The sequence below is a fragment of the Scyliorhinus torazame genome, chromosome 19 (genome assembly GCF_047496885.1).
Source record: "Scyliorhinus torazame isolate Kashiwa2021f chromosome 19, sScyTor2.1, whole genome shotgun sequence".
Lineage (NCBI taxonomy): Eukaryota > Metazoa > Chordata > Chondrichthyes > Carcharhiniformes > Scyliorhinidae > Scyliorhinus > Scyliorhinus torazame.
The window spans coordinates 77284227-77296816 of NC_092725.1; the positions used below are offsets into that span (position 1 = coordinate 77284227).

At 50.7% G+C, this 12590-nt stretch overlaps 2 protein-coding genes across 2 annotated transcripts in view; one reads left to right on the forward strand and one right to left on the reverse strand.

The window, feature by feature from the left end:
* Positions 1-4856, reverse strand: part of LOC140396239 (RIB43A-like with coiled-coils protein 2) — a 62068-nt gene extending 57212 nt beyond the window's left edge. Inside the window, exons 1-2 of the mRNA XM_072484571.1 lie at positions 4779-4856; positions 4509-4689 (exon numbers count right to left, since the gene is read on the reverse strand). Coding sequence (XP_072340672.1) covers positions 4509-4625 — 117 coding nt within the window. The 5' untranslated portion in view covers positions 4626-4689; positions 4779-4856. The remainder of the gene's footprint in view (positions 1-4508; positions 4690-4778) is intronic.
* Positions 4857-4990: 134 nt separating this feature from the next.
* Positions 4991-12590, forward strand: part of LOC140396240 (structural maintenance of chromosomes protein 1B-like) — a 367818-nt gene continuing 360218 nt past the window's right edge. Inside the window, exon 1 of the mRNA XM_072484572.1 lies at positions 4991-5182. Coding sequence (XP_072340673.1) covers positions 5074-5182 — 109 coding nt within the window. The 5' untranslated portion in view covers positions 4991-5073. The remainder of the gene's footprint in view (positions 5183-12590) is intronic.

The window sequence follows — 12590 nt, forward strand, 5'->3', positions numbered from 1 at the left end:
CAGTTCCACCTGTCACCCCTCAAATTCCCAATGCCCCCTCCAACACAAATCACTGGCTGACACCACGCACCCTCCACACATCCAATCTTCATTCTTGTTCCTCAGCACCCACCAGCAGATAACCCCTTCATGCCCAGTTGCGTCTTGAGTAGGGGTGCCCACACATGCTGTCTGATCCATGACGCGCACAGCTCATAAGCCCTCTCGTTGTCCTCACAGAAGATAGCCCATAAGTGGGAAATTGCGAAGCCAGGGGGCGGAATACCAGAGATCCAATTCCTCACCTTGTATGCGGAACAGGCCCTGGGGATTTCAGGGTTGACCGAGGAGAGAGCAGTCACCAACAACGAGGTTGGCCTCTGACTCAGATGAGGATCCATTGCCCCTTCACCCAGATGACCTGTCTCAAGTGAGTTGTTCATATCAGACAAAATGATCCTTCCCTCTCATTGACCACGTGTCCATTCTCTGAGGCTCCATCTGATGGGGCCAGGCCATCCAGAATCATTCCCCCCCCACCAAGAGATCACCTCAGAGGAGAGCTCCGAGGAGACCACTAACGAAGCATCACAGCTATCAGCACCACATTCCGCCAGTACAGAGACACACTCCTTGGTGGGCGACATCAGTGGACAGGCATCTGAGGCACAATCTGGTGAGCATAACACAGTTACAGATGCACATCAGGTGCAGGCAGGAGTCACCTGTCGGAGGTCTGCTGGATTCCAGGACTCTATTGAGTCCTAGTCAGATGCTGAGCCTCTGGATAAGGTTATCCCAGTGCGATGCAGATGCTAGGACACGGCTGTGACATTCAGACTGGGAGGCCAGCGAATTGGAGGAATCCCAAAGGCTACGAGCGCAGGAGATGATGTCGACAAGACATTGCACACAGGCCTTCACTGCCTGGGTGGCGGCTGCAGTGGAAATCCTGGAGCACAAGGTCAGCGTCTTGAGTAGGGGTGCCCAAAACCTGGCTCAGTGTGTGACGACCATGGATGTGGGCCTCAGCATATGTCCCAGTTGCTGAGGAAGACACCCCAAATGCAGCTGAATATTGCTGATGTACTGCAGAGCATGTCCCAATCGTTGAGGAACATGTTCAAGATGCAGGTGTCCATTGCTTGGGCACTGCAAAGCATGGCCCAGTCACTCGGAGCATTGTTGAGAGCGTCAACACCCTGGTGCTAGGTCTAGCGGTGCCAGTTGACGCAGAGGCCTCTGGAGCTCACTCCAGCTGCTCCTCGGGGCATGGAAACCCCTATGGCCACTGTCAGGGAGGAGGAAGTGCTGCAGGCCAACCCAGGGCCTGCCACCAAGGAGACTATGGCAAGCTTCAGTTCTTCCAAATACTCTCCCTCCTGATACCAACGTATCTCAAGGGTACTGGGCAGGGCACAGTGGCACGGCGAAGCCAGTGACACGTGTAGGTCGGCCGGGGCTCCCTGGCTCCAGATGATGTCCACCAAGGGCATCAAAGTCCTCAGTGCAGAAAGCAAGAGGCTGTCTCTTTGTCTGATGTTCATCCTGGGGTCACACCTAGACATAGCACTAGACCACGCAAGATCAAGAAGATTGAGGAGCACTGAGTGGGCACTTGGGGTGGGGGGTGGTTACTTTATGTGTAACTAGGGGAAATGGAAATGTCCAATGTTCACTACTAAAACATGTTGCACCTGATACATGTGAAGCCTCCATTATGTTAATCTTCACAGCTGGCCGATCTGTTGTCTCTACTCCCCTTCTTGAACAAGGGGACAACATTTGCTATCCTCCAGTCTTCTGGCACTATTCCTGTAGACAAAGATGACTTAAAGATCAAAGACAAAGGCTCAGCAATCTCCTCCCTAGCTTCCCAGAGAATCCTAGGATAAATCTCATCCGGCTCAGGGGACTTATCTATTTTCACACTTCCCAGAATTGCTAACACCTCCTCCTTATGAACCTCAAGACCTTCTAGTCTAGTAACCTGAATCTCAATTCTCCTCGACAACATTGTCTTTTTCCTGTGTGAATACTGACGAAAAATATTCATTTAGCACCTCTCCTATCTCCTCGGACTCCACGCACAACTTCCCACTACTGTCCATGACTGGCCCTACTCTTACCCTAGTCATTCTGTTATTCCTGACATATCTGTAGAAAGTTTTAGGGTTATCCTTGATCCTACCTGCCAAAGACTTCTCATGTCCCCTCCTGGCTCTTCTTAGCTCTCTCTTTAGGTCCTTCCTAGCTAACTTGTAACTCTCGAGCGCCCTAACTGAACCTTTGTGTCTCATCTTTACATAAGCCTGCTTCTTCCTCTTGCCAAGTGTTTCGACTGCTTTAGTAAACCACGGTTCCCTCGCTCAACCACTTCCTCCCTGCCTGACAGGTACATACTTATCAAGGACCCGCAGTAGCTGTTCCTTGAACAAGCTCCACATTTCCATTGTGCCCATCCCCTGCAGTTTTCCTCTCCCCCGCAGGGGGATGGGGGGGGAAGGAAGAGCAAATGGGGAGTATTATGAACCCAGACCAGACCAGATCCCAACAGTGGCTAGTTTACTGGACTAAAACCCCAATATTTTAGTTTATTTTAAGACTGTGGGGAAAGAATCATTCGCTCCGGGAATGATTACATGATCAAAAAGGGCTTCGGTATTTCTTTAAAAAAAAAAATTTAGAGTACCCAATTATTTTTTCCAATTAAGGGGCAATTTAGTGTGGCCAATCCACCTATCCTGCACATCTTTGGGTTGTGGGGGTGAAACCCACGCAGACACGGGGAGAACGTGCAAACTCGACACGGACAGTGACCCAGGGCCGGGATTCGAACCCAGGTCCTCAGCGCCGTAGGCAGCAATGTTAACCACTGTGCCACCGTGCTGCCCATGCTTTGGTATTTCTAAAACAAACGTTAATTTAAATACAATATTAAATGCTTTAATTAACACCTGAAAAATAGCTTATAATTATCCCTTAACACTACTATTCAATTTTTCATTAAACAACATGTCAAGAAACATACAGCTCTCAATGCAGCTTAAAAATAAGCAAGGTAGAGTAATACTTGTGGTACCGAACAGATTCTGGCTCTGGTTAGAACCCCTTCAGACTCTGGCTAAATATCTTCAAATAGCTGCTTCAACTGGGTTGTTTCAGCCTCTTCTTTGCATAAGTCCCCACTCGAGCCCTGGAATGAACCGGTTCCATAAAGGTTCAGGATTGCGATATCCTCCACGGCCACCAGTAGCAGGTGTCCACCTCCACGGGGTGCCAAGTCAGCCAGGAAGTGGTACAGATGCCACACTGTCTCTTTGTTGAGATAGAATGTCAACAGCACATGCACACCGTCATCTCCTCAAAAAACCAATGACGCTTGTACACCTTGGGCCATCATTGGTGTCCCCCTCTGGATTCCTCCTCGGCCTGATGGGTGGCCAGGTCTTCAAGGTGTGTAGTGGCCCCCTGCACTTGGGGTTCTGCCTCCAACCTGCATTAATGCTTCTGCCGCCTTCTCCTTCGTCTGGACGCCTGGGCTTGCACTATCACCGAGAGGGCAGCTTCTGTGAGACTAACGTAATCAGCCATATTGTTATATCTGCAAGGAATTAGAAAAGGAGACAGACTGACAATCGGTTAGGGATTCCACCCTGGGGCCCTCAAATCCCCCAAGCCTCCCCACACTTACGTGTCCCACCTTCTCTCAGAGTGCCATCCAGCTAGCCAGTTGTGGTGGAGAACCTCGCTCTGCACACTCACCCCCAGTCACAACAGGAGCCCAAGACTCCAGACCCCTGCCAGGGAGACTCTGCTCAGGTGGCCTCTCCTGACTCGCACACTTAGCCTATGGTCACGAGGATGTCCCCAGTGCTGAAGCCCAGCTCCAGTGGTTGCTGTCTCTGTGGTGTTGATGCTTCTGGAGTTCAGGCAAACTGTTCAGGTTTCAAGATTTGAATGAAATGCTATGCAATAATCATCGTCTGAGACATAAGCACATGTACCCACAAGAAGCCATTTGAGAATATTTTGTTTATTAAATGGTCAACAATAACAAAGATTTGAACATCAATTCTACATATCACACTAACCATTAAATAACAAGGCAACATCACCGTTCCATATTGGTACCAATACAAAGAGATATCAGCTCATTTTCACAAACCCGCGTCATCACCCGAGAGGCTGTTACATTTGACTTCAATCTCGCTAATGAGATGGCAATTAATGCAAATATGGGCGAATGAGATACTTGCCATATTTGGGCGAAATCCGAAACTCGCCATCGCGAGCGGGCCAGTTGGATTGCAAACTGATTTGTTTTCGAAGCGAATTTCAATTTCTGCTTTCCCACTATTTAACCGGCGCGCCAGATCCACACTGCGCAGGGCGTAGTGGTTAAATCGCGTCCGACGTATTTGCCTTATTTCCTTATGTCACAAGTCACGCATGAGCTCCGGATTAAGATCCACGATAAAAGTACATTGTATGACTTGAAGGGAAACTGCAACACATTACACACTTACCCCAATTATTCTGTGTTTGGCATTAAAAACCCTGTTCTGCCTCTGCAATTCCAGATCCCTTCGCCCCGCGGTAATCGCAGCCTCTTTCAAATCAACCGGACCATCCAGTTTGTGCATCTTCCCGGCCTGTTTTGTTCCTTAATCCCGCAATTCTAAAGTGAACAGGCGGCGATTTAATCCGCTGTGTAACAAGAAGAGACTACTTTAAAAACCAAACCAAAGACGAGTAACTTGAATGTCCGCGGCAATGCGAGTCGGGGGAGTACTTACTTGTCCGCTTCGTCCTCTTTTCCGCTCCCGAGGCGCATTTTCCGGACGCAGGCGGCAGATAAATAAACCAGTTGCCAGGCGACCAGACAACAAACCGCAGATCCCCGAAGGTTCTCGCGATACCCAGTCCGGCGGGAAGCAGGTGGCGCGCGAGCCTGGCGTCGGTTGGAGGAGTCGCCCGCACGAGCGAGCGGGAGACAATTCGGGTCTCTTTCTGACAGGAACGGACGCAGCTGCAGTTGTGGAATACATTGCAGTAAGAAGCCACCTCCCTCCCAAGCACCAGGTTTTGGGAATGGGAACGCTGCAGTTAATTCAAGTGGAAAATTTCAAGTCGTGGCGGGGTCGGCAGTTGATCGGGCCCTTCATGCGGTTTAACTGCATCATCGGTCCGAATGGATCAGGTCAGAGAGAACCCTTCCCTCGATGTCCGGGAGAAGCGCGCTTACACCCGGCTGCTGCTCGCCCGCCCTATTCCAGTGAGACTGCCTCTGCCCTCCTTCCTTCTTTCCCTCTGTAACTGCCCTCGCCGCACAGAGCGTCAGCCCCTCAGTCACCCGAGGAGGGAGGCGGAATCTGGCTTGGAACGGCCGAGCAGAGAGTTGGAAGGGGTATTTTGAGGTTCTCCGAGCTGAAACTTTGCTTAATTACAAATGGCGTCTTAGACGCAGATGGCTAACCCTCGGGGTGCTTCTTGTGGATCCGTTCTGCCGTATCTCACCTGGGGTATTGTGTACAGTTTTACAAACATGGGAAATAGGAGAAGACGTAGGCCATCAGGGTCCCTGCACCATTCAGTAAGATATGGCTGATCTGTTTTTGTTTCAAATTCAACATTCCCATCTACCCCCGATAACCTTTGATTCACTTGCCTAACAAGAATCTTATCTGCATTCACCTTAAGATTATTCAGTGACCCTGCTTTCACCGGTTCGGAGACAGAGAGTTCCAAAGTTACACCACCTTCTAAAATAATCCCCAACTCTGTCCAACATGGTTGACTGCTAATTTTTTTTACCTGTTCTGGACTCATCTACGAGAGGAAACATGCTTTCCAGTCCACCTTGTCAAGACCATTCAGAATGGTGCAGTGGGTTAGCCCTGATGCCTCACGGCGCCGAGGTCCCAGGTTCAATCCCGGCTCTGGGTCACTGTCCGTGTGGAGTTTGCACATTCTCCCCGTGCTTGCGTGGGTTTCGCCCCCACAACCCAAAGATGTGCAGAGTAGGTTGATTGGCCACATTAAATTGCCCCTTAATTGGAACAAAAGAATTGGGTACTCTAAATTTAAAAAAAAAAGACCATTCAGAATCTGCTTCTAATGATCCCAGTTTGTGTTCTAACACGGTGTTCTTCAACCTTTTTTTCCGGGGACACATTTTTACCAACCGGCCGACCTGCGTGACCCACCATTTTCTCTTCCCTTGTTTGCTGATGGAGGAAATGGTTTTGGGTCCCTTTGGCCCTCGTACACACTCCTCCAATGGAACCTGTTGGATGAAGGTGAAGCCTTACTGTGTCGGAAAGTATGGAGTTCCATCCGTCCAAAGTTCTGCATTTTTTCCCCTGTAAAATTTTATCAAATAACCCCCCCCCCACCCCCGAACTTGTAAAAAAAAAAAGAAATGAATAAAACCGCCCCAAACTTGTAAAACAAAAAGCTGCCGCACTGCGCATGCATGCCGATGATCGGGCACGCATGCGAAGTGCGGCCGCATTTTTTTTTAACATGTTGGTGGCCATTTTGCAGCCGGTGTTATTAACAGCCGGCAGTTGCGCGCAGATTTGCGCGATCGGGAGTGCCGTGACGGATGGCTCCGTGACCCTCCCGACACCTGCCCGTGACGCACCCGTAGGTCGCGCCCCCGTGTTTGACAATATCTGTTCTAACGGGACAGGAAGATCCCAGACTGGAACCCTGGCTCAAATGGCTTCACTTTTTAAAATAAAATACGGAGGAACAGAGTCACAGGACCGCTAATTAGTTTTAACAACATTTCTTAAACATGAAAATTTGGATTTGATACCATACCCCTTTACTCTCCGCTTAACAATTATACACAGGTTTTAAGATTTAACACAGTACACCTAAAGTTGTACAATGGTCTCATTAACACACAAAGTCCCTTTTACACAAGATGATTGATACACTCACTCCACCCTGAGCCCAAGTACAGTGACTGGATTTTTCTTCAGAATGCTCGCCTGAGCTTTGGGACCCCACCCCATTGGTTTGCCCATCCGTGTCGTACCGACTTTGTACATATCGACCCCTGGTGCAACAACATACCAGGGGTGTGTTTGGTGCATTTTTGGTGTGGTCGCACCCTTGCCCTTTGTCCCCTCTGGCTCCTCTGCATTGCTTGCCCTGCATCCTGGCTGCTAACCCCCCCCCCCCCCCCCCCCCCCCCCCCCCACACACACACACAAAAATACTCCTCTTGTCCTCCCCTCACCCTCCTTTGTTCCGTTATCCATTCCGGTCCTAGTTCTCCCCACCCCACCCCACCCCACCCCAATAGTTGTTGGTTAAAAACAGGTCTTTGAACAGGCTGGTGAATTGCTTCCATGTGTTGCGGAAGCCTTCCTCCGATCCCCGAATGGAGAACTTTATTTTTTCCAATATGGGAATTTCCGCTAGTTGGGGTGCGCTGCCAATCTCCAGCCAAGCAGGAATCTATGGAGAGCGATCAGGGAGACAAAAGAGACACTCCTCTCCCTTAAAGTGTTCTGGCTGTTCTGATACCCCGAAAACCGCCACTCGTGGGCATGGCTCCACCCTCACTCCCACAACCGTGGACATGGCCTCAAAGAAGGCGGTCCAGTAGCTGAAAAGTCTGGGTCAAGACCAGAACATGTGGGTGTGGTTGGCCAGGCCTCCCTGGCATCGTCACATATGTCCTCCCACTCTGGGAAGAACCCACTCATGTGTGTTCTTGTCAAGTGCGCCTTGTGCCCTACTTTCAGCTGCGTTAGGCTCAGCCCTGCACATGTAGAGGTGAAGCTCTCCCTATACAGTGCTTCGCTCCAGAGACCTCCCGCTGTCTCTATGGCTAGCTCTTCCTCCCATTTCTTCCCCTTTCCCCACCCTTCTTGTTGCTTTGCTTCCCCTCCACCTCCTGCCAGGCACTCCCTCCCTTGCGAGAGCTATGACGGGGCCTTTCCTCTCTGGTACTTCCATGTACTAGCATGCTCACTAGTGTGGTGTCTCTCTTTCTCTCTCTCTCTCCCCCACCCCCAGACAATGCTTCCTACCCATTTTGCTCTCCCCTCCCCCTTCTCGTTTTGGTGTACCTCTGCCTCCCCCCCAAAAAACCTGGACGTGCAGGTGGTCAGCGCAGAGAATGAATAAACATTGTTAATGGTCAGTATGTGCTCATTATTGCTGTCTTCCCAATCCATGGCATGTTAAAATAATGTTCCTTATTGCCGTATGTCACCCAGAATCCTGCTGGGTACAGCATTCTGGACTGCACCTTGTTCTTTAATAAGCCCCCTTGGCCTCATTGAACTCCACCTGGCGTTTGGCCCCAATGACCTGATGTATGCAGATCATATGCTCTTACCATTTACAGGACCATGTGCTTCTCACCCAGTTCAGGTTTTGTTCCTTGTCTTGAAATTTGTGGAAGATTGCAATAATTGTCCGTGGTGGTTCTCCAGTTTTGGACCTTTTCAGCGACCTGTGGGCCGTGTCTACCCCTGGGGGCTTCGGAAGCTTTCTCCCACGACCAGTGTTCTGTACATCTGTGCTACACATTCTGTTGGGTTTCTGTTCTCTGTGCCCTCAGGTTGCCGACAATCCTGAGGCGAGACCTGTTCTGGTCTTTCACCTCTTGAGCGCTCTCTGGGCCACCACTCACTTTGCCACCTCTGTCTCGAATGAGGTGATCCAATCACAGGTCTGTGGTCGCTTTTTTCAATTCCTCTGGGTCTCCAATCACAGCTCCATCCGTACCAGCGTCTCTTTGAAGGGGGCCAAAGTGATTACTATGGCCGATCTCATGGTTACCATGAGTCCTCCTTAATGGAGTCCCTGTGTCTTCGGAGATCTTGTGTAAGGAGCTCCATCCATTGCCCTGTCAGTGGGTGGGTTGGTGTTTGTGCTGGTGATCCCTCTTGGTCCGCCATGTCCTGTTACGCTTCGTTCCACGTACGAGGTCTAGATCTTCCTCTCTTGACTCTTGCTGCTCTTACTATCTTTCTGCTTCTTGGCTCGTTTGGGGGCATTTCTTCAGGTGGTAGTTAATTTGGGGTGAGGTTTTTTTTGTTGGTTTAGTGACTGATCTTCGGATTAAAAGGACCCAAGTTGAATTTTCCACGTGAGTGCCACCTTTCGTGCGACTGTTCAGCATATCGCCACCACTGGAAGTACAGAAACATACACTCTTATTTAAACCTTAATTCAGAGGTTCCAAACCTTTTCCATTTAGTGGACCATAGATGTCATCAAAAACTTTTGCGGATTACAATGTATGCAAGCTATTTCAAACATTTTTTCTGCATAGCCTATTGCTGACAGGAGTCAAAAAGCTATGTATCAAAACACAGTGTTTGCATGGGCTTCGTCCCCACTACCCAAGGATGTGCAAGGTAGGTGGATTGAACACGCTAAATTGCCCCTTAATTGGAAAAAATGAATTGGGTACTCTAAATTTTTTTTTTTTTAAATACAGTTTTGTGTTAAAAATGCAGCTATTTCTGGGGCAGCACGGTGGAGCATTGGTTAGCACTGCTGCCTCATGGCACCGAGGTCCCAGGTTCTATCCGGCTCTGGGTCGCTGTCTGTGTGGAGTTTGCACATTCTCCCCGTGTTTGCATGGATCTCACCCCCACAACCCAAAGATGTGCAGGGTAGGTGGATTGGCCATGCTAAATTGCCTCTTAATTGGAAAAAATGAATTGGGTACTCTAAATTTAAAAAAAAATGCAGCTATTTCTAACAGTTAATGAAGCACACTCTCAAATACATTTTGGATTATTTTACACATGGATGTTTGTGAAGGAAATTACACTGCGAATAATAATGTAACATCAATTATGATACATACGAGGTACACTTAAGCCTCATTTCCATACAATTAACGAGAGCCACCCCATATCCAATGGCCTGTTGTCATTCAGCAGTCTCCCCAGCAAGTCTCGCCGATTAGTACTCCTTTTGAAAAACGTGAACCTGGCAGAAGGGCTTCTATGGGGAGCTGAGGAGGTGAGTAGCTATCTTTGCTCACAGGCAAAGATCCCTGGGGTGCTGGCCTTGCTACCCCAGTGTTTGGGGAACCTCGGCTTGGGATGGGGGACTCTGCAGAGGTGGGCCATCATGGAGAGGGAGTAGTGGATGCCTGGAGAAATGGGCAAAGGGTCCGGGGGTCAGCCCGCATCCAAGAAGGAAGTGACAGAGGCATCATAATGATTTTGCAAAAAAGATGTTTAATGTGTTGTACAAACCCCAGGGCCCTACGGGTGCCACCCCACCAACCCCCCCTGCCCTCCATGATCCTCGACGTGCTTTGCCCTCCTAGCTCCACTACTACGTCTTGGTGTTTCCCCAGGATGCACATCAGAGGACCTCGTCCCGTGGCCTGCGATGCCCCTGGCTGGTGTCCTCTGGGGCCAGAGGACCCCAGCTCACTTGTTGGTGGCACATGCACAGCCTTGCCGTCCCATCCCGTGTGCTGACTGCAAGACGCGTCCTCATCAGAGGGTAGAACCCCAGGGGAGCTGGTGCCCACCATCCTCTGTCCATGGGATGGGTCCAGCTCGGCACCCGCTGCCCCCTCCTCCCGAATGGCACCCGTAGGGCCCTGAGGTTCACCTTGGGACGGAGGGGCAGGTGGTGCGAGGCCCAACTGCACCTGCATAATTTGGCTCTGCTAGTCCTGGTGGTTCCCCATGGTCTGCACCGTAGCGTCGACGTCCTCCGTGATGCTCCTCTGATTGGGCCATGCTCTGCAACACCTCAGCAATGCCCACCTGCGACTGGGACAAGCTCCACAGCGCCTTGGCCATTCACATCTGAGAGCAGGACATGTCCCACAGAACCTCATCAAGGTCAGTCTGGTACTGGGTGACATAATCCAGCGATTCGGACATTCTGCCGTGTCCGTCACCGATTGCACAATGCCTTGGAAACCTTCACTCATGGTGCCAACGTCGTGGACAAGTTTTCCACTGCGGTCGCCAACCTAGGTGACATTTCACGCCCCTAGCCTCTGGGACTCCTCCAATTGGCTTTGGATCTGCTGGACTAATGCTGACATTCCCCTCTGAACACCCAGGTTGATCCCTATCGTCTCCATCAGCTCTGGGTACCGCTGCACCACAGGCTCAGCATCTGGCTGGGACCCAGCTGGGTCCTGGGATCCAGCAGACCCCCGACTGCTATCTCGCCTGGAGGTTCCTGCCTGCACCTGATGTACATCATCAGCAGTGTGGTGTTCACCAGATTGTGTCCCCGAAGCCTGTCCACGAACATGTACCACCGACGTGTGCGTATCTGTGCTGATGTGGGTTGGCTATGACAGCTGTGCCACAACTACAGTTGCATCCTGGGAGCTCCCCTCTGACGTGTTCACCTGGGAGTTAGGAGGGGGGATTGTCCAGGATGGACCGGCGCCGGCTAGAGGATCTGTGGGAGAATGGACAGTGGTCATTGGGAGGGATAGGTCATTCAGTAAGGCAATCACTACTCACATTTGACAGATCCCCTCACCTCTTGCGTCCGCCAGATGGCTGACCGATCTATCTTCGGCAACACCGGTCACCTCCAGGGCCTGCTCCTTAAAGGAGGTGAGGATTCCTATGTCTGGCACCCCTCTGCCAGTCTGGACCTTTTCCCGACGATTATGGGAGAACTTTATCTGAGAAGACACAGAGAGGGCATCATTAGGCACACCCGTGGTTCACAGTGTTGGGAGAGGGGGTAAGAAGTAGGGATGGGTGTTGTGGGGGGAGGGAGGGCTGAGGGTTGCAGGGGAGTTTGGGGGTGAATGCTCCCATGGGGGGGGGTTGGTGCCTACTCACTCGTGCTGCCACCGGTGTAGGTCGTTGATCATTTATCGGCACTGAAGTCCTCCTGGTCATACTTCCTGAGCTGAGAGCTGCCGTCACCTCATCCCAGGCATCACTGGCTGCTTTGTGGCTGACTCTCCGGGACCCTCTAGGGAACAGGACATCCCTCCTAGCCTCCAGTGTCTAGCTGCCTCCCCAGGTCAGCATCCCCGAATCTTGGGATCAGTCTCCTGGGTGCCATTGTTGCGAGCTGGCTGGGATTGGCTGAGCAAATGCAGAGTAAGTGCTTCTCAAACTTGTTAGTGGGGGGCTGGTGTGCACGGTCCCGGCGAATCAGCTGGCAAGCCATCATTTGTGACGAGAGGCCCGTGAGGCTTCGTTAAGTGGACAATTAATGTTGAATTGCGTTGCCAGCCTCACTGGGCCGAGTGCCGGGAAGCCCGCGGCAATTCCCGCTCGCTACCACACTTTGAACGTTTTCCGGAGAATTACGTCCATTATTTGAGATGTGGAGCACGATTCTCTGGTCCACTCGCACGCTTCCCAGCAGCCTCTGCGCCTCACAGGATTCACTCAAATCTGCGAGGCGTCAGATTTGGAACTCTGCCCAAAAGGGGCAGGACCAAACGCCGCTCCTGGAAGTAGATCTTAAACCTACTTTTTAAAAAAAATATATGTTTATTCAAATTTTTCCAACAAAATTTTTTAACAAACAAGCCCCCCCCCATAACAAAAAGAAGAAAGAACACAAACACCACAATCAGAAATAATAAACTACTTATACATTGGGTTTCTCCCGCA